The 27,616-nt window shown below is 46.0% G+C and overlaps 1 protein-coding gene across 3 annotated transcripts; it reads left to right on the top strand.

Annotated features, from left to right (window-relative positions):
• The first annotated feature begins 1,764 nt into the window (after window positions 1-1,764).
• dachc (dachshund c) lies at window positions 1,765-26,594 on the top strand. 3 transcript variants are annotated; one of them, XM_037271392.1, is made up of 12 exons: window positions 1,765-3,121; window positions 3,185-3,393; window positions 13,126-13,235; window positions 15,830-15,937; window positions 18,665-18,846; window positions 19,397-19,517; window positions 19,597-19,698; window positions 22,844-23,019; window positions 23,793-23,943; window positions 24,433-24,564; window positions 24,731-24,802; window positions 26,225-26,594. In XM_037271392.1, the coding sequence occupies exons 1-12, from the start codon at window positions 2,795-2,797 to the stop codon at window positions 26,260-26,262; spliced, it is 1,728 nt and encodes a 575-aa protein (XP_037127287.1). In that variant the 5' UTR covers window positions 1,765-2,794; the 3' UTR covers window positions 26,263-26,594. The 3 variants fall into 3 exon arrangements, with proteins under 3 accessions (XP_037127287.1, XP_037127285.1, XP_037127286.1); XM_037271390.1 differs by having other exon boundaries at window positions 1,767-3,393; XM_037271391.1 differs by having other exon boundaries at window positions 1,771-3,393; window positions 23,796-23,943.
• The last annotated feature ends 1,022 nt before the right edge of the window (window positions 26,595-27,616 follow it).

Here is a 27,616-nt window from a genome sequence, read left to right as displayed (position 1 = left end):
CGGTGGACAAGGCAAAGAATGTGTGTGTTGGTATAGCAAAACAGAAAAATGGAGAGAATGTGTGCGTGTGTGTGTGTGCGTGTGTGTGTGTGTGTTTGGGTGACAGCTTGTATTCTTGGTGATTAATGATGTGCCGTGTGACTTGATAAGTGCTTCGGAGGACCGACGCTTGTTTCAATTAGACCTTGTGAAGGTCGCGACGCTGTGCCGGCCTCTCATTATCATATCCATAATCAATCCACATTATCATAGGGCAGTGTGCAATGGATGTGTGTGATATCTTGGTCAAACACACACACACACACTGAGACATCTAATCACATATCAAAACACAATGACATCGTCCCTCATTCAAAAGAGAGCGCTCACACACGCATACACACACACAGCCTTCACTCCAAGTTGATTCGAATCATAACAGTGGCTGCCGGGACGGATTGTCTGTTCAGATTAAAAGTGTGTATCAGAGAATTAAGCGGTGTTGATGGTGGTGGCATTTCACATCCCCTCTGCAGACACAAATGCCAAAGCATCATTCTGCCCCCCCTCTCCTTCGCGCTCATATAATAACACGCACACACACACACACACACTCTCGCTCTCTTATCCAAGGCCCAGGGGCTTTTTTTAATAGAGGCAAAGCCATTCGTATGGTTTTAGCCCTCTAATGAGAACAGATTGAGTGGTATTTACACTTGATGGGCTGATCTCGCCACCTACACATTCGCAGCCACTCGTGTTCCTGCACACTGGCCAAAAGAGCCATGTGGAGTTTGGATGAATAAACAGCATCAAGTTTCTGATGGAGAAAATACGTAAGTCAGCAACATTTTGTCCGTCTTCAATGAAGGCTGAAATGTTCATTAAATAAATAAATATACAGTACAGTATACGTTTGATATAAGTTACATGAGGTACATATGTATGGTATTTTTTTCTTTACATTTTTAGGAACAAACCCTTTTTCCTAATGAACACTTAGTCCTACTACGCCACTGTATCAATCGTGCTGGTGGTGCTTTGAGAGCCAAGTATTTTTTCGGTGGCCTTTTGGTGTGAAAAAATAATAATCACTGCACAGCAACAGAGAAGCATTCCAGGTCTCGAAGCCTGCGGATCTATTTGTGCTAACCGGCGCATTGTTTGATTTAAGAGTATCTTAACGACAATAGCTGCCAAGCAAATTAAACCCGTGACCTTCCTGTTGTGAGACACAGCCATTTCCCCACCAGGCTGCACGGATGGAAAAATTGCAGTAAAAGCTTCAAAGGTGAGCACGCAATCATCGGGCGGCCGCATTTGACCTATAGATGAGATAATTCGCTAATGTGGCGAGAGGTTAAACGGCACGTTTCAGGTGCGACTTGACTAATCAGCGCCGAGGGCTGCGCGCGCACGTCTCCTACAGATGGAGAGCGCCCGAGTCGTGACATTTCTATTTGGCAGAGAAAAGGCCAGACTCAGCAGGAGTTATCAAAGGCAAAAAGTAAAAAGTTGGAGTTTGCTATCTCCCCCCGCTCCCCTCGTCCCCCCGGAGATACTCATGTTAAGCATAATTAAGCAGATTTGATTAGCATCAAGCCTGGCTTCCTCTCTTGACTTTTAATGAATGTAAATCTACCATCTACATCCTAAAGATTAATTTCTGCCAATTAAAAAACACAAGAGGGCTTATTGGAGAGGGTTAGCCGGGGTGGGGTGGGTGTCTTGTCGGAGTGGGAGGGGGGAAAAAAAAAGCGTTGGAGTCCTTTGAGTTGGGAGTACAGTCAGAGTTTTATCCCCCCCCAGTTGTCGTATGGCGAGATGGTCTCTGGAGATCCGTACAGGCACTCCCTCGCCGCCGAGATCATTATCAGCACAATGTTCCGTGAAAGCCACTTTGAAAGGACTGCAAGCTCCATATGGAAATGACAGCAATGTGTGTGTGCGTGTGTGTGCGTGTGTGTGTGCGTGTGTGTGTGTGTGCACAAGAACAGGTAAAAGGGTCAATTTGGCAAGGCAAGGTTATTGCGGACTGATTAGGAGCTTTGGATGTCTTTGCATGCCTCCTTTTCTGAATTGGTTTTAATTTGATTTAAATTCATGAGGGGAAAATACAGTTTTTAGATTTAGCTGATGTTTTACTAAATACACGACTTTGCAGTAGGTTTGAAAGACTTTGCCAAGTTGTCAGAATGACTGTTTTTTGCCAATTTCTACGTATCCAACTTTCAAGAAGTAGCTCTCAGTTGTTTGTTTTTCAATAAGATTCAGATTTAGGGCATGTTTGCGCTCAAAAATAACAACTTGCATCTATTTCAAAGTATAACGTGAGCTCTAAAAGTGTTAGGAGAAGATTACAGAGGTTTTAATGTGTTTCGTGAGAAAGGCTTTGGGTGCCACAGTTAAACTTATCATCAGCATTAATAAGAATTATGAAATGTGTGAATTGGGCGTTGGTAAAGAGGCTTATCTGAACTTTATGTAGGCTAATCATTCTCGTCCTCTCGCTCTCTCTCTCTCTCTTTCTCGGTGTGTGTGAGAATATGTCCAGACTCCTCCTCTTTATGATAATGTGACAGGAGCATCTCCTTGTGTGAGACAAGCCTCCATTCCATTCCCAATCAACTATGTGATCTCTTTTCTCGCTCAAGTCTGCTCTTTGCGCTCCTTCCATCCTCTCGTCGTCGCTCCTCAGACTCCCTCAAAGCAGTCAAGCGACAAAGTTACTTTCATCGACTCCCAAGTTGACTTTTTGCTCCTGTTTTTTTGTTTGCTTTCACCGCCACCGGTTGGCTGACTCGCGCGACCCAACATGGCAACTCCAGCCCCACCGACTCTTTTACCCGTGGCTCCGCTCGGCCACCACCCGGCGGCGAGTTCCGCGTCCCCGGCCACTCAGTCACCGCCACCTGCAGCCACGTCCGCTACTTCCTCCCCGGCTCCTCCGGCCGCGCGTCCGGCGCTGCTCCACCATTTCCGGGCGGACCTCTTACTCCCGAACGGTACCCAGTTGAAGAGCGGCGGTGTCGGCATAGGTATCGGTGTGGTCCCAGTGTCCGGCAACGGGAACAAGCCCGTGTACGCCACTCCGTCCCCGGTGGAGAGCACCCCGCAGAACAACGAGTGCCGGCTGGTGGAGGTGAAGGGAGCCAAGCTCGCGTCGTTCACCGTCAAAGACACGGAGCTCATTTGCCTCCCGCAGGCTTTCGACGTGTTCCTCAAGCACCTGGTCGGCGGGCTCCACACCGTCTACACCAAGCTGAAGAGGCTGGACATCACGCCGGTGGTGTGTAACGTGGAGCAGGTCCGCGTGCTCCGGGGACTCGGGGCCATCCAGCCGGGCGTGAACCGATGCAAGCTCATCTCCAGGCAGGACTTCGAGACGCTCTACAGCGACTGTACCAACGCGAGGTGAGACCGGCCGGACGCGAGAGGGGTTCTGGGACGGGGAGGAATGGGGGTGGGTGGGTGACCCCCGTGTGGGGGAGGGTCAAGGGTGAGCTTGTTTGTCAGTGATGGGGTCAACAAATCCCAGGTGACGTAAACGCATTACTGTTTTTTCTGCAAAACTCCACTACGGTACACTTCCCCCGCCCATTCCGTTTTTTTTTTTTAAACTGTCCTCCCTTATGGACTGAAAAACGTTCTTATTCCCTACATACTTTTTTACATTATAAAAGAGTGCTGTAAATACAGCTCCAGAAAATAAAACCCAAAACTTTTTCTACTTTTTTTTTTCCCTGTAAAGCATGAAATACAAATGGAGCCCCATATGGTTCAACGTTTGTGAATTCACCCTTTGTTTTTCCAGATTTGTTTAGGTAACCTATCACCTGTTATTTCCAAAAAACACACCTATTCACATTTTTGGGGAAAAAATCATAACTTTTCAATATTATTTGTGTGGCAAAATATTATCTCCAGTATGCTTGTAAGCATTTAAAGTGCTGTGAGCTTCTCTTCAAGTGCTCATAGTTTGTGGGCAAGTTATAATAATTAACATTGTCAAATCACTTTTGGGGCAGCGTCAGTTATTCACAGATTTTTGCTATCGTCAGTCGAGCTCCGTCAACTGTGATTGAATTTGAATTTTGGGAGTTATGTGGTCGTTTTGCAGTGGATGCTGAAATAATGACAATTTACTCTCATTTTATTTGCCTGTTTTGATGATCACCTGCAACAGGTTTAGTGTTTCTTCTGCCATTTTGTGGAAAAGTATTTAATCATTTCACCTGCCCCTATATGTCATTAGCATAGATAGATGAACGAAGATACATTATTTGTAATGACCGTGAAATTTCAAAACAGTGAAGTTGGATAATTCCGTCAGGCACATCTGCTTATCGCTCAGAGTGCAGAGGTTAAGAATCGCTGATTTAAGGTGAACTAACCTCCGTTTGTGTCCGGGATGCCAATCAAGTCACGGCTGTGATCATTAAATCCTAGGTGCAGTGAACGCATCGTTGTTTTCCCCCGAAACTCCATTCTTCCAATACTGTACATACATTGAAAATTGAGTGTTACTCATGATGGCAAATTAATCCCGTAATAGGCCAGGATATGTCATCTCCGACTGAGTGAAACCGGTTAACTTTCTCTTTTTTGACTTGCCACATTTAATTTCTTGCTCTGTTGCTAATCATAATTTTAACGCATGATAAGAGCGATGATGGCGTAGATAATGGACTCGAGTAATCCTCGTTGGGGAAAAAAACAACACGCAAACTTTGTCGTGTTATCGTAGGCTGTGATCTCTCGCTCTGGTTGACACACATACACACACACACACACACGCACACACACTGACATATACACAAGCGGGCGAGCACACGCCGAATCCAACACTGTCATTCTTAGAAATTGATTCTTCACAGAAATTAATTAATTTTCATTTGGCCCCAAGCGGCAGCTCAAATCAGGACAAGCTCACTCTGTGATCCCTTCACTCTCACTCTCTCTCCTCCCTTAATAACTCACTGTCTTATCATATCAACACTCTTTAGCCCAGAGCCTCAGAACAGAGAAGATGATTAAATGAATTCTCGGTATTTATGATGAGATTATGCAAATGAGCTGTGTTTTCGCATAGCTCCGTTGGTGACCAATCCGCACGGGTCATCAGTCCAATATACCGTGGCGATGTCGCGATGAAAGAGGCTAAATTGGCCGGGATTTGTGGCTTCCCGGTGCCTCGCCGTTCGCCGACCGGCACGGGTTTTGCCAGCAGAAGTTTGCGCCCCCGGTTTGGGGAATTGCTATTGTGTGGTAGTTAATCCCCAGCTCCCTGGTGCGTGAATAATCCAATTTACACCTGCCACTAAATGCAGATGAGGACATGTCAACAAGGATGGGGATGGAGAAAGCTTCATCAGCCCAACTGTAAATCAACCCATCATGCTGTTGAATTCTCAAGCGGATGGCCACTGAGTGACGAGCAAACAATGTTTGCAATGTCGTTTTTTGGTGGTGTGGGACTGCGTTGCCAGGTTTGGCCAGAGGTATCGACCCGCTCTCGTCGGTGAAATCCAAAGCCAGTCATATTATCTTACGACCTTTTGACACTGATCTCATTAGATTGCACAGGTGTACCTAATATTATGGCCTGTTTTATGAGCTAATTTGTGGAGTGAATAAAAATTGGAATAGGTATTAAAAGCATATGACACTAAACTCCCTTTCCACTTCCGCCACCCACACGTGAGACCCTGCAGCTAAAAAAAAAAAAAAAAAAAAAAGACAAAATCCAGATCTGTCTCAGGAAGTCTCTGGGGGATTTCTTCCATGTCAGGTGTTAATGGGAACGCTGTTCTACACACGGCAGAAAAGTGCACACCCTCCGCCGTGTCTCAATTATCCACACAACACCCTAACAGTCTTAAGTTAATGAGATCTGAGGAGATCACTCGTTAGGAGTCTTCAAACGACTTTGCGAGGCCTTATTTGTGCTGTTGTGTCAACTTCCCGCTGCGGTAGTCCGAGTCGGCGAGCAAGAAAAAAAGATAAAGTTCCGAGAAGCTCTCTCTCGCAACGGGTTACTGATTAAGACAGCCCGTCACTTATTACGTGTCGGACCAGAATGGTCGCACAAGCCGCTGGGACAAACAACAGCTCGCTCGGCTTTCTTTAAAGGCTAATGACGGAACAAGTAAACATCGATTTTGGTCGCTTAAATGAAAGCGTTTGAAGGAGCGGTCACGGAAGTGTCCTGTTTATCCATCTTTGTCCCTTGCTTTCACCCCTGCTGTGCACACACACACGCATGCACACACACATGCACAAAAACACACACTTGTGCTCACAGTGACTCAACCATGAAGAAGGCCTGACTTTTCTCACTGCCAAAGCCTAGTTATAATTCATGTAAAGGTGGAACAACAACGCACACACACACACACACACGCACGGTCACGGCTGCTTGTTTGCTTGGCCCGGCTGGCTAAATGACATTAGTTCCACCGAGGGAACACGGCGGTGGAGGAGGCAACCCGATCCTTGGTCCTTTTCTTTGTCGCTCACAAAGGAACAGTTTCATTCTCTATTAGAAGCACACATCGGGTCAAGCTGTGTAAATGTGTGTGTGTGCGTCGTCTCTGCACGCTGGCACATAAAAGAAGTGTAATGTGACAAACCGGAGCTCTTGTTACTATTAAAAAGAAGAGAGCATGTGTCACAGGCAACACATGGTTTCGACTTTTAGACACACAATGACGTGAAACTCAAAGCGGCGCTGCCAGTCGAGGCAAATGATGCAACTTTTCTCCTTCATGTCACCTTCATTCGCCCGGTGGAAGGTGTAACGTGAACACATAGTCGTTAACATGTCTGTGTTGTGTAACGTTTATTTGCACTTGAGCTGGAAGTGATCGCAGCTACTGTAACTTTGGGCAAGAGGCGGGCCACGTGTGCTAGCGCTAGTTTAGCAGTCATCGACGTAGCCCCAAGGAACACATCAGTGAATAATTTGAAGAATAAAAGCACTCTATTTTTTAAATTGGTCATTATGGTGGCACTTAAACATTTCTTTTGGTAGAACTTGAAGAAAAAAGATGAAGAACAACTAAAAATGTTGATAGAAACCTTCAACTTAATGCTAACAGTGCAATGTAGCCTACCCAGAAAGTTTCTCACGTTGAGGCCAACTGGCCCTTTAAGAGGCTGACCGCAGATGGACTGGTGCTGAAACAGAATCAGCACTTTGTAACCATGTTCTGTGTGTGTGTGCGTGTGCGCGTGTCTTTGAAGCAGGTCATTTATAAAAGAGCCAAATGTGAAGCAGGTGGAGAATAAACATGAGACCGAAGAATCTGTTATGATGATAAATGATAAATGAGATGAGGCGGCCTGCAGAGTGCAACAAAAAACGCTCTTTGTGTGTGTCGGCGTGTGGAGTGCGAGCAAGTGTGTGCGTGTGTGTGTGTGTGTGCGCACTTGTCGTTCTGCCTTTGTATTGCTCAACCCTCATCAACTCTCCAACCTTTTATTGTGGGGACATTTGTCTTAGCGGGGGACATTTTGGCTTGTCCGAATGAGGAAAAATGCTGGGATGAGTTCCTTTCACCCCATTAGTGTGTGTGTGTGTGTGTGTGTGTGTGTGTGTGTGTGTGTGTGTGTGTGTGTGTGTGTGTGTGTGTGTGTGTGTGTGTGTGTGTGTGTGTTTGTTTGTGTGCGTGTGTGAAGGTGGACTCTTCAAAGCCGAGCCCCATTGCTATACCATAACTCACTGTCAAAGTGAGCAGCATTAGAGTGAGGGGTCTTAAAAGGGGGGCATTGTGTGCGTGCGTGTGTGTGTGTCTTTTCGGCTGCTGTGTTTAGCTCAACTTTAACCCTGGCGCTCTTTTGATGTTGTCTTGTGAAGAGTGGGGTGACATAGGGGACCTCCGCATCATCTCCGACAGCCCCTAATGGAGTGAGCACAAAAGCACACAAATGCACACACACACAGTCTTGACATCGTCTTGACCCTGGAATGTCGGAGAGGAATGCAAGGCGGTATCAGTCTCGGAAATCGGATTCTTGCCATGATCAAACGTCCTGTGTGTGTGAGTGGATGTGTGTGTGTGTGTTGTCCTCCCTGCTCCTCTCATGACATCATCCCTCAAGCCTCCTTAATAACAATAGCACATCTCGCTTTTTCGCCTTTCGCGATCTGTCTTTGTTTTAAGAGGCGGGACGCGACGATCAATCTTACTCGGTCTGACGTTGCGCGGCGGCGGCCATGATGACGGTGATGATGGCCATGGTTATGATTTATCAGAGCCGACCGTGACGGCGAATACAAACGCGGCGTGATAAACACAGATTGAAAGGATGGGCGTCACGGGTATTGTAAACGGACGGCTAATGTATTCCAATCAAAATCTTGTGTAAGCTAGTTGTGTTTTTTTTTTTACACAAATAGTCACTTCGGTGTCAATGATGCTGATCGATCTGCACCTTTGCACACGTATCAAGTTGAAAACAGGCGCACATTGTCACATGGGCTAATTAACATTTCTCTTGCTAATTTCTGCTAGCCTGTCTATGGCGTTTCTCCTTAATTCCTAGCCAGCTAGCAAGCAGCTTTTCGTCACACAAAATGATATTTAGTTGAATGTTTTGGTGTTTAAACAGACAATGTGGATTTCTTCTCGATGTGTAGGTTTTAGAGTAAACTTCAACTGAGAGAGTACAAGCTTGAAGCAAGCACTCTTGGCCTCTTGTATGAGAGAGAACAGCTGCTAAGGAATACTAGCAACAATCAGTTTTGCTTCTTCTTTATTTTGTAGATTTTGACCATTTGTGTAAAAAGATGCTTCGTACTCTCTGCAGTTAAGTAAAGAAACACTTCCGGAAACTGTCTGAGGAGCACACACACACACGCACGCAGCTGCTCCCTATCAGCACCTGGTGTGAGCCTGTAGCCGTTCCACTGTTTTGACTCTCACACTTCCTCTTCTTTCATTACATCTCTCCCACTGCCGACTCGCCGGCGTGGTTTTGGCCAGATCTGTCATCTTTGTTATGTTTCCTTTCTCCTCCACCTGCGTTAAGCTCCAGCTGCCATGTTTGGCGTTTCACTTTACACACAGGTAAGCCACACACAGGACAGGACAGGACTCAATGTGTTGTAATGCCTTTTTTTTTTGTAACACAAAATCCGTGTGTGTGTGTGTGTGTGTGTGTGTGTGTGTGTGTGTGTGTGTGTGTGTGTGTGTGTGTGTGTGTGTGTGTGTGTGTGTGTGTGTGTGGTGTGTGTGTGTGTGTGTGTGTGTGTGTGTGTGTGTGTGTGTGTGTGTGTGTGTGTGTGTGTGTGTGTGTGTGTGTGTGTGTGGTGTGTGTGTGTGTGTGTGTGTGTGTGTGTGTGTGTGTGTGTGTGTGTGTGTGTGTGTGTGTGTGTGTGTGTGTGTGTGTGTGTGTGTGTGTGTGTGTGTGTGTGTGTGTGTGTGTGTGTGTGTGTGTGTGTGTGTGTGTGTGTGTGTGTGTGTGTGTGTGTGTGTGTGTGTGTGTGTGTGTGTGTGTGTGTGTGTGTGTGTGTGTGTGTGTGTGTGTGTGTGTGTGTGTGTGTGTGTGTGTGTGTGTGTGTGTGTGTGTGTGTGTGTGTGTGTGTGTGTGTGTGTGTGTGTGTGTGTGTGTGTGTGTGTGTGTTGTGTGTGTGTGTGTGTGTGTGTGTGTGGTGTGTGTGTGTGTGTGTGTGTGTGTGTGTGTGTGTGTGTGTGTGTGTGTGTGTGTGTGTGTGTGTGTGTGTGTGTGTGTGTGTGTGTGTGTGTGTGTGTGTGTGTGTGTGTGTGTGTGTGTGTGTGTGTGTGTGTGTGTGTGTGTGTGTGTGTGTGTGTGTGTGTGTGTGTGTGTGTGTGTGTGTGTGTGTGTGTGTGTGTGTGTGTGTGTGTGTGTGTGTGTGTGTGTGTGTGGTGTGTGTGTGTGTGTGTGTGTGTGTGTGTGTGTGTGTGTGTGTGTGTGTGTGTGTGTGTGGTGTGTGTGTGTGTGTGTGTGTGTGTGTGTGTGTGTGTGTGTGTGTGTGTGTGTGTGTGTGTGTGTGTGTGTGTGTGTGTGTGTGTGTGTGTGTGTGTGTGTGTGTGTGTGTGTGTGTGTGTGTGTGTGTGTGTGTGTGTGTGTGGTGTGTGTGTGTGTGTGTGTGTGTGTGTGTGTGTGTGTGGTGTGTGTGTGTGTGTGTGTGTGTGTGTGTGTGTGTGTGTGTGTGTGTGTGTGTGTGTGTGTGTGTGTGTGTGTGTGTGTGTGTGTGTGTGTGTGTGTGTGTGTGGTGTGTGTGTGTGTGTGTGTGTGTGTGTGTGTGTGTGTGTGTGTGTGTGTGTGTGTGTGTGTGTGTGTGTGTGTGTGTGTGTGTGTGTGTGTGTGTGTGTGTGTGTGTGTGTGTGTGTGTGTGTGTGTGTGTGTGGCCAGTGCTGGCATGAGGGAGGACGTCTGGGTGAGATTTTAATTAAAGTTTGAGACAAAGAGGTCATAAGCCATACACCCCCTCCTCTGTGCACACCTTACACACACACATACACACACACGCGCGTACACACACACACACACACACACACACATAGACACACAATGCACTGTTTTCTCTCTCACCCCTCCTCTCTCTCATTCCATCCCCTCAGCTTGATGACTTTTCCATGAAAGGCTTTTTCATTAATCCTACCTCAGGGAACCCAGCGCTCTTCAACCTCACACACACACACACACACACTTACATGAGCAACAACACACAGACCTCCCTCTGCGGGTCACTTTGATGTATCAACACACTTGAAGACTAAACACAAAATTAGGTTCCAACTCTTTTTTTTTTTTTTTTTCTTTTCAGTGTGTAGCTGATTCTCCCCCTTCTACGTGCGCAAAGGTGTATGGAGCCATCAGCACGCACAGGCCATTAATTAGTGTGCGCAAATAAACAGTTGTGAGGGAAAGGGAAGCGGCTGCAGTAAAAAAGAAAGGGGAAAAAAAAACAAGCATGCACTTTTGCTGTCTTATTTCCCTCCAGTGGTGCTTTTTGTCTCATTTGAAGTGTGTGCTATCAGTTGAGGGCGCTTTAGCTACAAACTAGCCGCCTAAAAATATGTATCCTGCTTTTGTACTGCACAGTATGTCACTACATGCACTGTAAAAATAAAGTAGGAACTCCCAAAGTTTATTTTACGTTGAGCTACTGAATTTAGTCAGTCGTAAAAGGCAGCACTGCACTTTTTGTTTCGTATTGAACCTAAAATGAATATTTCAGTCATATTGATATTCTGGAATACTGGGTAAAACTTTAGGGAGCTAATATTTATGTTCATTCACTTTCCATTATTTCTTGTGAAAGACGTTTTGAAATTCAAACAACTCTGAAGTCAAGCAGCCTGTCAGCATGCACTGCCTCCCAAAAAGACTTCATGACTTTACTTTGTTGGCAAATGTGAGTACATTTGCCAACAAATCCCTTTAGCACATTCCTGTGCGAAAACCTCAGTGTGTTTCTGTGCCGCCGGCCTGTGCGTGTGTGTAGGAGTGTGTGTGTGTGATATCTGATGTCAGCTGTCACATCCCAGTCGGTCTGGGCCCATAATAAGAGACAATAATAACAACTCATTAAAACCGAGGGCAGGAACTGTGGAGCTCATCGGCTCATCAAATTAACCTTTGAGCACTTCATATACACACATATTGCTTGGAGCTGCCTCACTTGCACACACACTCACACACGTGATGGAGCTACCTGTTTTTCTCTCAGTTAGTGGCTACATAATCTTTCTGTCTTCCACACACACACTCGCCTCACTCGCAGCCAGTGGGTGTGTCAACAGGGGATTGGTCCTTTCTGCCGGGTAATTGATGAATTATATGCAATATGCAAATGAGGCGCCATTAATCTCCTGACTGACAGCTTCGTTTATGGGGCCTTAATGACGGCCGGATTAGATTCTAATTAAAATCTGCTCAAAGACACCCCACGCTAGGAAGCGGCTGCCGCTCGTCTCTCGCCCTCTCGATCTCTTTTTTTTTTAATCTCTCGGACCCTCCTTCCGTATATTTCATCTCTCCCTCCTCTGCACACTTTGGCTGGCCGGGCTCCCTCTTTTAATATCCCTCGCGGGCATACATGTACCGTGTTATGAAGTGTGTAGTATGAGGGGAGATGAGCCGCGCTGCTTGTCATTAAGCCTGATGCGGCCCGTGTCATTCCCCCTGTCAGGACATTCACACCGTTTAGTCAGAGCCCAAGTGATGTCTGACAGCTTTTCGCCAACGCCGCGCCCCCTCGCCAACCCCCCTGGCCGGCCCACAAATAGGATTGATTGAGCATGTTCGGCCCAATCTGAAGAATGCACGACGTGACGTCAGGATCGCTAGACTAGCCGGGCTCAGGCGTCATCCAAAGTGGTGCACAACGTTTTACATCTAAAGAATTACTTTGAGCTCCAATCATTATGACCAGCATCGAAATACAGGCCAAATTATAAACAAGGCAGAAATTTTACTTTTAAAAAGTGTATTTAATATGAGCAAAATTTGTATTAGCATGATCGCAGCATCGCCCCACTTGCTAATCCTCGCTAACCAAAGATGTGAGAATTTTAGGTAGAAGTTCTGAACTTTCACCTGTAAACCCAAAATCCTTCACTTAGTAGTGTACTTCTTCATCTGCTCAAAATCACCACGACAACTTGTAAGGAGTCAAAAAATAGTCAAGTGGTCTTCTAGCATAAAGTGATGACATGCATAAAGGCGCTTGAGCGCAGTTGAGTGCTGGTCAGTGGGGGACGATGCAGCGAGAGGCAAACTGGGCTCAAGACAATTGGCCCAGTGTGAGTCTGCTCCAGGTAAGAAAAAAAACAAAAAAAAAAACAGCAACAAATGGCCAAGTGAGACAAGAAGGAGTAGTGGGCGAGCACACACATTTAATAAGCACACAAATGAACGAGTAAGCTGAACAGTAATGAGGCGCTTTATTGACGCCATGAGGGGCAAACTCCTTTTTTTGCTTTGCTCGTACTTACGGGGGTGGGAGGGCACGTTTGCTTTTGGTTCCAGGAAAACACTCACATTTCACTTGTCAAATTTTATAGACTTGAAGGCCACTTTTTGTACACATGGGCGGCCCACCCATCTCAGTCTTAGCAACAACTACAACAAAAAAACACCAAAGTGACTAACGAGCGATGTTGTGCTCCCCAGTTCGAGGCCTGGCCGACCGCCCAAGAGGCTGCAGACGGTGACTGACGGCGCCGCTCACCACATGCTGTCCCACGGCGGTCTGATGCACGCCGGGATCATGCCTCCCGCAGGTGACCACCCAGCACTCGGCGCTATTACCTGCAAAGCGGCAAAACACACACGGGAACTGTAAAATGTCACACACGTTTGGAGACGTGCGACACCGGTTGCGCATGTCGGTGATCCCATTGCCATCAAGAAAAAAATATTTTATTTATTTATTTATTTATTTTTTATTTGTATTAAATAAACACATATTTTCTTCATTATGAATAAATAAATAAATAAAGGCACATCCTCCTGGTCCATATTGGTATCCTTGTAGGAGTTTGGTGTGGAGGAATTCCTAAAGGGACAAAACATTTTTGCTTCTTGTTTTGCACAGGTGTCCCAATACTTGTGATATAATCCACATTTTCCTTTTTGCAGTTTTGACATGATTGCCAATGAATAAATCTAATAATTGGCAGCCGTCAGGTTGAGAACAATAGCGGATTGGCCAAATGTCAGCACAATGATTTAGTGGCGTGAACGTGAGTCGTTAGGTGGCCCACGATTGCCCGACGACCAGTCCAGTTACCCCGCCTCTGCTCAAAGTGGGCTCCCCTGTGATCCTAATGATGACAAGTCCCATAAAAAATAAAAGTATGGAGGTCGCTTATATGCAGAACACATTTTGGCTGAGGTGACATTGGCGACCCATCACCCGCACAAGTAGAAGGACGAGGGGGCGGAGTTGAATGAGGTGACTGATTAAAAAGATTAACACACACTTCTGACACCTCGTATAAAAAAAAAAAAAAGTTGGAAGGTCTACTTTTTTTTCCCCCCGAGATGAACTACAAAGTTCACAAAAGTCTTTTGTAATCTTCAAACCTGCAAAACTTGTGCGCTATTAATTATCTGCCGCCATGAACAACTTCAAAATGAAAGCATGGTGTGTATTTCAATTTGCAGTTGGCCTTTTTGCCATATTGGTGTTGCCTTACCGTCACGTGCACCAAATAAAGAGGAAAAATATCAGAATCAGCATCTGGCTCAAAAAATCCATATTAGTCGGGCTTTAGAAGTGCTTTTTTAAATCAGTCAAAAGCCTCCTAAAGGTCGTATCATTGCGCCTTGTTATTAAACTGGTGTGTGTGTGTGTGTGCGCGCGTTTAAAAGGAGAGGCAGAAAAGTAATTGTTGGCACCTGACCGATCTCAAAGCTGCCCTTGTCTTTGTGTCGTCTCTGCGAGCTGATCTTTTTATTCTGCTCCTCAAAAGATTTTCTATTAGCCGCCACTTCCGTCGCTGTTGTTCAAAGGGTGTGTGTTTGTATGTATGTGTGTGTGTTGTGTGATTGTTGCTCTCTCTGGGAAAAAAAAAAAGCCTTCTCGTTCCCACCTCAAGGAGAGTGCACGGCGGCAATGTCAGCGCTCGTGATTAGAGGCAGGCCCACATGAGAGAGAGGAAGCCAAAGTGAGAGAAAGGCAGAGACAGGACATTTGAGCGTAAAAAAAGGCGGCGGCCGTCGTTTGATGTGATCCCCTCCTTAGTGTCTCCCTCACACACACAAACGCAACATGGCGGCGGGGCGGCCCGCTGTGATGCTGACATTTTGAAAAGGTAAAAGTAAGGCGAGGAAAAAGGGCAGCGGAGAAGATGAGAAGAGAAAAGGGGACAATTTGTCGTGGTTGTCGACGTTTTTGGTGGGACAGAGCATCTTTTGTGTGAAGGAGGAGGAGGAGGAGGAGGAGGAGAAAGAAAGAAAGAAAACAAGCGAGCAGTTGAGCTCAGTGCTAACGTTTGAACATCAAGATCAGGAAATGAAGACTTACGGCTTTGTTTGTATTTCCTCGCTGGTGTTTGCACAGTTGTCCACTTTTAATAATTCGCCGTGTTTGTTCGCATTAACTAGCGCAAGACATATTTAATTGTATGACTTCGAAAGGTTGCCCTCGCGGGGTCAGAGGACTCTCCGAGGTTCAGAGAAGAAATGAAATGGTGTTCCGCTCTTGTCTTAGAAGGCAAAAACAGTCCAACCTTGAAAAAAAAAAAAAAAAAAAATCTCATTTCTTTCCAAATGCTGTGTTGCGCGTGTGAGGGAGACGAATGTCCGTCTTGATTCCCTGCCAAACGAAATGAGTGGTGCACCCGAGCGGTCGCAATGAATGACGACCAGCAGTGGAGCTTCATCTTCCAGCGGGCCCATTGATCCAACTGCTATTGATCGCCTTTCCTCTCGCCCCAGCTTAAGGAGGTTATGTTTAGTTACATCAGTGTGCCTTTCATGGCGTGTTTCATGCAACTTCCTGTCTACTGTTTTTGATGCACAATAGATGGAAAAAGTAGGGCCTGGCTGATGATGTCAGCTACCTTTTCAAAAGTCATTATTATTTTGAATAATGTTTTACAGATTAAATGTCAATACCTTCCCGTGACGTTTGGTTTATATATAGAGATGCACTTAAGAAGTTTCAGTTCACAATTTGAATTTAAGATTAATTTTTAAAGGACAAAGTAACAAGCTGTTTTCACCACAGCGCCATCTGCTGGATGTGGTGGGGCACTGCCCATTCATGCAAATTTGCCTCTGCAAAAAAAAAAAAAAAAAGTGCTGTCTTTTAGATCTAAAATTCCATGGAGGTCAATTTCACTTGTCTTGCTTTCATCTGTTGTCGCAGATCTGTCCGCCCTGGCTAAGAAGATCAAGCTGGAGATGGGTGGTTACCATAGCAACCAGCAACATGGCTGCCACAACGGAGAGAACGGCGACCACAGTCCTGGATTGGGTCGGTGTCATTTATCTCTTTTTGTCCACACACACAATCATGAAGGCGCAGACACTTCTTTGGTTACTCGGTTACAACATGCCGCACATTTTACGTCGCTGTGCTGTCAAAACGAATCATGCAGCTGTGTTTACATGCTGCTGATTGGACGCAGGATGTGACATCATCATGTTTCCCCTAAGAGGGAAACGTTCACTTACAACTTAAATTGATATCAAGACCAAGCTTGTAGCTCAGGTTCTACGGTGAGCTGGATCTTATTTCAGATAGATGCACCCTGGATTGGTCGCCAGACCAAGGCAGGCCGCAAACAACAATTTTGAATCTCCAAACAACCTCGCATGGCTTTTTTTTTGCAATGTCAGCGAAAGCAGGGAAGCACTTCATATTATAGCAATGCGGACCGGATTAAAAAACAGAGTGGGCCGTAGGTGGCCACGCCTGGCGTGGCGTGCTTTGCCCACCGAGATGGACTGAGCGCGAGATAGAGAGCTGACGAAGATGAGAGGCCGAAGCCCAATCAATAGCTTTCTCTCTAATTCACTACCTTGAATGCAAACGACAAACGGACGGGCAATCGATGGCGCAACACACACACACACACACACACACACTCACAGGCCGGATGCGCCGCTCACCCCTCCACTCCCACACACCTCACCCCCCTGCCGTTATCGACAGGTTAAAGCGACATCAGTGTGTTTAGACAGATGACAGGGCTTATACGGAGGCCTGTGTGGAATACACTATCAATCTGGGACGCCACATACACACACGTACAGACATACAGTTTAAATTATGCGTCCCTTTCTATGTTGCCTTCATTACTATTATTAGTTTCTATTGAAGGGGTTTTTTCAGGTCTTCGCGTCCGCTCGTAAGCTTTGTTTACCAGCGCCGATAGCATCTGTGTGGACTTGGGTGGCATGGTTACCACCACCCATTAGAAACCTGTAAAGCTTAATCACTCTTAATGCTACAGTCAAGTGGAAACACACACATGCACACGACATTTTTTTTTTTTCTTTCCCTCATAGCGCCACCCACTGCCTTATGAGAAGTGCCGGACCCCAACTCGGGCTGGAAGCAGCACAAAGGCGGCTCTCGCCCGCACACAAATGCTGAGCGCGACACCTTTCCGCGTGCAAACCATTTGTGCGTTTAACAAGATCTTCTGGGAAATGTTTGTTTACAGTAATGGTTTGTTTGGATAAACAGAAGAGCGCTACTTTGACTTGTGATGTTTTTTAATGAAACATAAGAGAGAGCAATGGGAGGGCCAAAGAGAAGAAGGGGGAAGGTGCGAGTGAGAATGAAATGATAGCAAGAGGTGGTGACGGAGAAGAAGGCAGCGGCTGTTTGTCTCCATCCGCTCACATTTTCTTTTGTTTGGAAGCATGCAGTACGACAAAAACACGCACAACCACAAACATATTTTCACTTACTCACCGGACACTTTTGCGCTGATAGTAGCTGGATGAATCAGCAAAAATCAGGAGATTATAGTGTCATTTTTCTTTTGCCTCTTGACATTCATCCCATAGCCCCCCTGGAAAAATATCGTCAAATAATTGGCCAATTTTTGCCAACCTTTCTCTCTTTTGTAAGTTAAAGTGTTGCAAAAGAGTCAATTCACATCTTTATTGTTGGCAGCGTAAGCAAGTCTTCCTTCCTTCCTTCCTTCCTTCCTTCCTTCCTTCCTTCCTTCCTTCCTTCCTTCCTTCCTTCCTTCCTTCCTTCCTTCCTTCCTTCCTTCCTTCCTTCCTTCCTTCCTTCCTCCCTCCCTCCCTCCCTCCCTCCCTTCCTTCCTTCCTTCCTTCCTTCCTTCCTTCCTTCCTCCCTCCCTTCCCTTCCTTCCTTCCTTCCTTCCTTCATCCCTTCCTTCATCCCTTCATCACTTTTGCCTTTTTTCTAGGTTTCCATCCATCACTTACTGTCACTTGTATGCTCATTTGTCATCCTTTTCACATCCTTCCTTCCTTCCTTCTTTTCCTCCCTCTCTTCCTCTCTCTCCTTTCCTCTCTTTCTTTCACTGTTCTTCCTTCATTCCCTCTTCATTGCTTTCACATTATTTATGACAATTGTGCAGAAAGGCGCCTAACATTGTGTTCTTCCTGCCCTCCTTTGTGTGCATAATTACCCATCATGCCTTGCTGGCCCGGCACCAGCACTGCCATCAGCTTCTTTTGTTCCACTTCCTCGCCGTGTGTGTCTTTTGTTTTTGCTTGTGCCTTTATTAAATGATAAATATTTATGTCAAACCTCTACCCCCCCAACGGAATTGTTTGTGTTTCGGACCAGAGGGACGTCAACAAGCCACAGGGGTGCTGTTGAGAGAAGGGATTTCCCTTTAAAGCCGCTCAATTCTCGACTTAAAGAGAGCTTTGTGAACAATAGATTGGCCGCGGTGAGATGAGGTGCGCTTCTTGGAAGTGGTGAAAGCACAGCGGAAAATCAAAAGGGACAAGTGGTGGTTTGACGCCGGTGAGGCGGACAGTGAGAACATCATCACGTTTTCGTCTTTGTGCTCTGCTAAGCACAAGAATATCATTGCATCGCAACTAACTCACAACGTTTTGACATTGCAGTTCCGGTTTTCTGGGGTCCTTGAATGGGTTCACAATCTAGCAGTCACAAGACCTCCTCCGCAGCGTTTGCTGAAGGTTCCTCTTATAAGTGGAGGGGAAAAAAGATAAGTGTTCATCTTGTTGTTTTCTCCCTCTCAAGTTCTGGACCAGCTGCCCTTCATGATGATGTCACATCCCCTGATCCCGGCCAGTCTGGCACCGGCCTCCGTTTCCATGGCGATGGGCCAGATGAATCGCCTGAGCACGCTGGCCAGCATCGCCAACATGGCGCAGCTCCACCGCGCCAACCCCGCCGTCCGGCCCCCCGCCTCCGTCATTAAGGTGAAACCATGTCGCAGCGCAACCGTCTTGGTCGAATGCTCCCGTAGAACAAAAGTTTTGCCAAGTTTTATTTTTTCAGTGTATTAAAAGCACTGGACTGTTTTTGAACAGGACTATTTTGGTGTGCCTCCAAATAGATGCCGCAACCGACATGCTGCGCCCAAAAGGTTCTATTTTTCCATTCACAAAAAAATTGTTCCCTAAAGATTCATTAAACTCAACTCTCTGTAATAACACACGATTATTGCATGTGACTCAAAAGTCTGACATCACATTTTAAGAAGAAGGAAAATAAGTTGACTCCTGATTGCAAGGAGGAAGTTTTCGCACGGCTCGCAGCTTCCAAGACTCGTGGCAGTGCTCCCAGTTGTCCTGGGAAAAACTTTAGGGCAACATCACAGTTTCCATCTTTAGATACGTGACCGGCCACTTCATTAGGTACACCTGGCTCATGTTGCGGTTGTCTTGCGAAATGGGAACGGATTCCGATTTGGGTAAAATTGAATTGTGAGTTTCATCAATGTCTATCTATCCTCCGGTTTGACCGTAGGAGCGAATGCACGACGACAGCCCCTCCCCTTCCCCCTCGCTGGAGGAAGCTCAGCTGTCATCCAATCACAGCAGCGTGTCCAGTTCGCCTTCTCACATAGACCGCGCCGTAGAAAACACACGTATGTACTGACGCCATTGTTTCCCTCAAACAATCACCAATAAATGCAAATATTTACACGCTAAATGTTTTGATTTCAGACCAGCTCTTCGATGGCGTCACTTTAAGTCACTGCATGTTGGCACAGTCGGGCCTCAGAGAAGTCGACTCGATGGAAAGCAAAAGGGGGCGCACTGACAAAGGTAAGATCGGCATACAAAACCTGAAAGAAAAGCGGGTCGGGCTTCGGTTGAAGAAGTGTTCAACTCTAGCGCTCAGACAACACGTCCAACATCCACTTTGGGTCAAGGAGTTTTTTTTTTTCCCGAGATGTTCTTGTCACAGCCATTAATCATTTGCAGATGCTTAATCAGTAATGATTATTCCGCGGACAAATCAATAAGCAGACAACAAAGCCTGCCAATAGGAGGTTTGGATACTTTGAATAATCCATGCAAACACCGCGTCCTTTGCAGGATCTTCGAAAACAGGAACAAACTCATTCATTCATTTTGAAAACTTGTCAGGATTGAAATTAAGGTTTCAAGGCGGTGCGGGCGACGTCATTTGTGGATAATGGCCTTCTGCTCCTCCTATTTAGAGCAAAGGTGGAAAATTCCGTTCGACGGCCATTTTGCGGGGCGGCGGCCTAACGAGCCGGGCGGCGCTCCCGGCCTTCATCTGCATAACGACCCGCCTCCCTGTCGTTAGGGCCCCAGCATCGGCGCGGCGCTGCAACGTCAGTTTGTTTGCTTCTCTCTGTCCGCGAGCTTTGCATTAGCTTAATGAGGACTGCTCAAGGACAAACAGTCAGCAGAAAAATAAAGACGGGAGCGCCCGTGCAAATGTATTCTAATGCCGAATCGCATTATTCCTGAAATCAAATCTCCCAAATCACAAAGGCGTCCTCAGGTATGTTTTTTTTTTTGACGGGGGGTTGTCAGGTCGCCGTGAACATATTGACAAAAGCAGTGACGGTGACGCGCAAAGGCCTCCTTCGGGCGGCCGCCGCATTTATGCAATTGACTTTGAATTGATTTTCCCGCATGCAAATGAAGCTTGCGTACATTTGCCGGATTACATGCTGATCGAGGGGGGGGGGGGGGGGGGTAAAGTTTTCAAAGGGCACGTCGGCGCTGTCATTCTGTCAATCTATTGTGCTTGAATCTGCATGCGTGTGCGTGAGAGAGAATCAGATTTGGCTGTGTGTGCTGTTTCGCGCGCTCTTTGAACAACGTATCCATGCAGCAAAGATCAGAGGCCATCCCTGACACCTCACTCCCATTAACCAAACATCAGCAGAATTTTATTCCATCTCTGTCCCCCCCCTCCCCGCCCTCAGCTCTATCCTTCCCTCTCTCTCTCTGTCTCTCTCTGTCTCTCGCTCTCTCTCTCGCTTCCACTGACTGGCAGTCTTCACGTGGTGATGCTCGATGCCCCCTGGGGACGGCCTGGAGAGGAATAAGAGTGCAGGAAAAAAGAGCAATGAAGTTTAAGAGGAGGAGGGGGGAGAAAACAGTGACCTTGGTTAGGGAGATGGGTAAATGATCAAACGGGCCCGCAGATGCGTGTGTGTGTGAGAGAGGGAGAGCGGGAGTGAGGTAAAGTAGGCGTAAAACAGTAACTCAATAAAGGATCAGTCACATCCAAGGAGCCTGGGGAGCCCACGCTGCTGACTGCGCACTTCAGCGGGCTATCAGTATGTGTGTGCGTGAGTGTGTACGTGGACGTATATGTGTGTGTGAGCCACAGGAGTGTCGTTGGATGCCCTCCGCTGAGCTCGCCAGCACCTGCTAATTACCTTTCTCTGCAGAGCAATACTCTTAGCTAGAAAGTAATAGACGACGGTGTGTGTGTGTGTGGGGGGGGGGGGGGGGGTGTAGAGGGGGGTGATGCTTCTCATCTGTGAAACACCTTGAATGTGACAGTTGCCAAGACATGAGGCCATGGCAGGCACTTTTTTTTGGGAGGGGTTGAAAGATGCTGCGGTCAGCTAAGTGGAGAAAACACTGTCATTTGTCACATATGGATGAGAGAGAGAGGAAAAAAATGGCAGAATATCAAAGTGCATGTTTAAGCTCCACGAGCCCTCCACGGACACTCCCCGAGCCAAATAAAAGTGTCTGACGTGGATTTGAAAAAATTGCACATCTTCATTTTCAGTACCTCGCAACACAGATGGCAAAGTACACACATGGTGAACTTAATAAATCCACGTGCTAAATGATACTGCTATAAGTGGAATTATTTATTCAATCCCTTGAGTCAAACTAAAAAACTGCAGACAATGTATTTAAAGATCTTGTCAAGTGACATCCTGGATGAGTTTTAAACGTTTGAAGATAATTGTTGAAAACAGGACTGACTGCGCTAAGATAGCGACATGCCGACAATGCGTCTTCACCGCAGGACACAGATTACGGAACAGCTCAGTGTTGTCCTTGCAAATTCCAAGCGAGGAGGTGACCAAGTGGAGCCACTGGCCTTTTGTTAGCATGCAAGCTAGCTTATAGCTAGCGCCTAGAAAGCTAATGTTTAGACATTAGAAAGATCTGTTTTTCTCCAACGTGTGCTTTGACCCATTCATTTGACATTCCCAAAGTATATGAGAGCAGCTTTATTTTCAATTATTCTCTACTTTTTCGGAATCGTTTGTCCGCGTTGGGGGCACGTCTCGTCTGTGACGATCAACTCATTTCCACTTTGTTACTTTGCGCCGCTGCCATGCAGTAGGCACACACGTGCTCCTCACGTGTACAAACAGATGGTCATCCATAATGCAGCTTCTTCTTCTTTGCTGCTTTTTATGGCCACGTCAAGCTGTGATGCATTATCAATCGGCGCACTGCCACGCCGTAAAAAGAGAAATCCTAAACCGGGACAAAAGATTAGTGTAAACACCCATTTAATATGTGCTTTTATGTGTTTACAAGGAATTCACTCAACAAATTAGAAAGCTGTAAATTATTCAAATGTGTTGCGGAGAACCAAAATAGCATCTGGCCGAATTTGTTCAACAGTGTGCAGCTCGCTTGCGTTGGTCACAAGAACAAGACTTTAATTCAAAAGTACTTTACGCAGCAGCTGTCAAAATGCGGCCCGTCCTCGTAAAAATGCTTTACGGGCAGAATGAGAAAATGTCTCTGTGATTTATATGGGAGAGCCTCTCTCTCTTTTTCCTCTTGAAGCTGCAGAGCGTTTGTTGAATTTAATTACAGGTGAAATATAAATTGGAAAGCAGTCGACGACCTTTGTTTTGCTTAGCACGACATCAGGTTTTGGTATCACTTCTTTTGTTGATTTGTTCTCTTTAAGGGCCTGAGAAATGTTCCCCTCAATGTGTGTCAGAATCCAACCCGTTGGCCGCTGACAGACAAGTGTACCACCACCCCCCGCCGAGCCGGGACGGCTGCGAGAAGGCGCCGCACCCGGCGGGACACAAGCTCCCGGCAGGTCTCCAGCACGCTCCCTTCATCTTCCCGGAAGGCTTGTCCTCCATAGAGACCCTGCTCACCAACATCCAGGTGAGGCTCTGCCGGGGCTTTGTTGCCGTTATTATACTCGGAGATGAATAGAAGGGCGACTTCAGAAAGAGCGCCAATGGTTAAATAACAGAGTAGGCGGACATTTAGGATATGGTTAACTTGCAATGGGCGTGCGCTGACCTGCTTCTCGCGTGTCTTTGTTGTGGACTAGTCACCGCCGGATTGGTTTTCACTCTGTGAAAAAGGAAAAAAAAATCTTGACTCTGGGAAAAAATGATACTTTTGACTTTTATTTTTATTTATTTTTTTTATAAATAAAATGTTTAGAAATCGAAAATGGGAATGACATCAGAAGACTGCCTACCCATTGTTAAAAGAGAAAAAAAAAATCATCCAAAAATGTTTTTATTGATGGCCAAAAAGTAAAACCACCTTCCTGAAAAACTCCCATTGAAATATTTGTTTTGCTTTTTAGAAGAAAAAAACCCAATTTGTTTTATTATGTAATGCTGCAGTATATTTGTTCAGGTGAAATCTCTTGAATCTCTTTAATTTATTTATATTTTGCAAGTTTCAGCAAGTGCCTAACATGATGTGGTACTTGCATGGTGACACAACAGAAAGTCTTTATAGTTATTAAGCGTGGCTAAAATCTTTACCGCCGATTGTCGTGAACAATTCCCACCTAAGCTCGTTTGCAAATTCCTCTTTTGGGGCCGTGAGCGGCGGTCGGCAAATGTTTAGCGTGGCTCCCGGCCGTTGGCGTCCAGCGTGTAACCTGTTGTTGATGTGCGCCTGTGTGTGTCTCCAAGCAGGGTCTGCTGAGGGTTGCCATAGAGAACGCCCGGGCGCAGGAGAAGCAGGACCACCTGGAGAGGACCGAGCTGAAGATGGAACTGGTGCGCGAGAGGGAGCTGCGAGAGACGTTGGAGAGGCAGCTGAGCATGGAGCAGAAGAACAGAGGTAGCTGAAAATTCACTGCAACATAGTTCCACCGCAATATGAAGCAACCACATGGCAGCAAAACACTACTCTTATCTCAAAAAGTGTCTTAACTCACTTTTAGCTATTTATGCAACATTGGAGTCAAGTAATATCCTGAAACATAGTCATGCGCACGCTGCTGTCGACCACAGCTCACACTCACGCTAAGACTTGGTGATGTCACGTGCTGCCCTACAGGGCCCCGCCTACAATTAATACTGTGTTTACTACTGCAATATTTGTGTTCAAATATGTCTACAATGTGGCTAAAAAACATGTTACCATAAGTTCAAGCGTGTAAAACAGAAAAGAGCTAATCCATCCCAAACAGTGAGTGAAGCAACGCTGACCTAATGCATGATGATCTCACCTGAGTTTTCATGATATGATGTCAGCCTGCACATGAGCCAAAACAAATAGATGGCTTCATGGCTATCACTTTTGTCCTCCTCCTGTGCTTTCTTTCAGTTCTCATCCAAAAGCGACTGAAGAAAGAAAAGAGGAATAAGAGGAGACTTCAGGAGGCCTTGGAGGAGGAGGTGAAACTTCGCGATCAGGCGGAGCACGGCTTCCTGCAGCACGCCGCCAGCGTGCTCCCGGGTATGCCAAAAACACCAAGCTTCTTTTTTTATTTTTTTTTACATAAATGTCAACAAGCGTTTACTGGCGACAGCATGGACTGTTCATTAGCTTTATAATTGACTTCCTTTATTCATTAATGACCAAAGCGCAGCACATCAATCATCCGCCGCCTCTCTCCCGACAGAGTCTGCGAGCCAGGACGCGGACGTTGTCAAGCTGGAGGACGACAGGATGGACGTTAAGACAACAGTGCAAGGTGCCAAACAAAAGAACCATCCAGCTGCGAATCACAACAGCTTGTGTCCTTGTTAGCCGGCTTGAACTCAACTAGGATGTCATGTATGCTATTGTAGGCGCACAAAAAAAATAACACAAAGGATTATAATAGTTTGACATTGAAAAATCAAAGTAAAAAAGTAGAAATAAAATGTAGCTGCAAACAGGCAACCAAATGAAGCTCCCACACAGCAAGGAAGTCATTGATCATTTTTGCCCACTCGATGCCTCGCTGATCGGTCTGCCGGAAGATAATTTTGAGTGATATATTTTTTTTTCTCGCACAGGGAGCACTTCTGAGAAACACGCCACGCTTGACTGCTCCTTGGGTTTTAATGCACCGCGACGTTTAATATATTTATTATTTGTCCCACGCTATTGTCCACGCGACCATTGGATTAACAAGCGAAATGCCACGTGTTAGACAGACAGGGAGCGAGAGAAAAAAAAGCCAGAGTTCCTGGCAGTGGACCACCTACGCCCCCCACACAAGCCCCCCCTCCCCTCCCCAATGGACCGGACCCCGGGCCGGCCGCAGCAGACAGCGAGCTTGTTCCAAGGCGCTTTTTTTTTTAATTGAACGCCAGTGAAGCAAGAAGAGAACTGGCCACTAATTAACGGCTGTCTTAATTGTTCTCGTGATGAGTTTGTTTGGACATCATTTGCATAATTAACACCCAGTAATAAATCATTTAAAGGGGAATTGTCTGTCAGACGGCGGGGGCAAGATGCGCTTCCTTTGTGCCAGCAAGTTTAATCGTGCAGAAAAAGGGGATCAAACGCCTTGAAGAAAAAAAAAAAAGGCCTTCAGTTAAACCTTTCTTATCAACAGTTTTTTTATTTTTTTATTCCTGCTCTTCAGTTAAAGCGATGCAGGACCCTTGTACGATATTCATCACGCTAATGAACTGATGGCACAAAGCACATTCTGCTATCAGGAAGTCCATCTTTTTTCTGTTATATTCACTCCTGTGCTCAGAAAAAAAAAATCCTATTGAGTTTCCTCCCTGTATTATCCGCACATTCATTTGAGGCACTCCAATGGGCCCGAGCCCTTGTCCACACGCTGACTGTCAAGTCAAACTTTTCCTAATAAATTGAAAATAGAGAAATCAGCCACCAACACCAGACTTCTATCGTAACAGGACGCAGAAGGTTTTTTTTTTGGGCCCATTCCAGCACTCATACTTTGATCAACTCCACCCGGGGAATTTCCCCCAAATGAGCCGCTATCTGTAGCAGGTACCCTGGCCAGATGGCCGGCGTTATATTGTGAAGCATTTTCTGCTTACGTGGTCTAATGCGGGCAGACTTACGGCATCAAATTTGATGATCATTTGGAGGATTCGCTATAAAGCCGCTCAAATTAATCTCGCCGCCTTTCTTTCCGTGTCTCTTTCAGAGGGCCGAGTATTCCTGCAGACAGCCGGCATGTATTGAAAGCAAGATGGCGGACACCTTTGAACTTTTCCACTCTTCTCTACCTTTAATTTATTGCATTTATCACCCGATCCCGGACAGTAGTAAGAGCAATTCCTTTATTCCGATGATGTGTTTGTTTGTGTTTCTTTCGACCGTCGACGAGGAGCGTAGTTGTTTTTTGTTTGGGCTCAAGCGATCAATACAGCTTGAGACCCAGCCGTGTACATATCTAGTCAATGCTTTTTGTTCTTATAATCCAGAAAAGGCATGTTGTATAGTCAGTACATGTATGGTGTATGTTATGCAGTAGGCCAGTTTGACAAAACAATACAAATACTTTTTAATATTAAGATTTGTCTTTGCATTTCTCTTGCCATATGCATTTTCTTTTTGTCTATGTATGATGATCCAAAATGTAGTCAGGTCCCCAAAACAGGTGAGGTGTGACATTGTGGCGAGCTGAGCACTCAATTCCACTGTGATGTCAATTTTAGTCAACAGCAGGTAGCAAGGACAAAATAGCAGCAGCGTGAAGTGAATAAATATCACAATATTAATCAGATTAGCGTGTTTCGACAAGCAAAAAAAGGGTTACAATGAAACTTGACCTCCGTTTAAATATTTGTACTTTGTAACTGGGTCTGATAAGGTATGGATTTTTCCAAATGTGTCATTTCCTGGTACATTTGACCCACTGCGTGCTACTGTACTTTGTGTCCTCCTTAGATACGCAGTGTGACTCACAAATGCATTAACGAATGAGTCATCACCTTTTTTGGATGACCACCTCGGAGTCAGCTGAATGGAAAAGCTTTAGTGTGTCTTCATTGGGCACACTTCTCCTGTTTCACACTCTTTCACTTGCACACACAAAGTAACATTGTCCTGCCGAGAAACGTGTCATGGAAAAGATAAATGGAGGATGAAGCTAAGGTGACAGGCCTGAATGTGTGTGTGTGAGGGAGAGAGAGAGAGTGCACGACACAACAGAGCAGCAAACCATCTGCTCATCTCCTCTTAATGAACAAAGCAAACAGCAGGAGTCAAGGCTGTCTCCAAATCTGCTCTCTCTTTATTGGCACACTCGCACACACATGCAAACACTCACACGTACACATCTTTGTGCCGTTTAATCTGATTATGTTTGATTGAGAACAGGGGCAAAGCAACCTTTTTAGACCCGACTCCTACGCCGGTGACAGAGAAGGTCTGAAACACAATTAGCAAGCTGTTCCTCACACTCAATGTCTGACCACCGGCAAGCAAATAGAGCTAATGGGCAGGAACTAACCAATGGGAACTAACGGGCCGCTGTGTCCCCGTGCGCGCAATACTATTAGACAGCTGTTGGACTTGGACATAAGACGGAGCC

The sequence above is a fragment of the Syngnathus acus genome, chromosome 15 (genome assembly GCF_901709675.1).
Source record: "Syngnathus acus chromosome 15, fSynAcu1.2, whole genome shotgun sequence".
NCBI classification, from domain to species: domain Eukaryota; kingdom Metazoa; phylum Chordata; class Actinopteri; order Syngnathiformes; family Syngnathidae; genus Syngnathus; species Syngnathus acus.
Note: the sequence above shows the minus strand (reverse complement) of the source record. Positions and strands in the feature narration are given on the sequence as shown.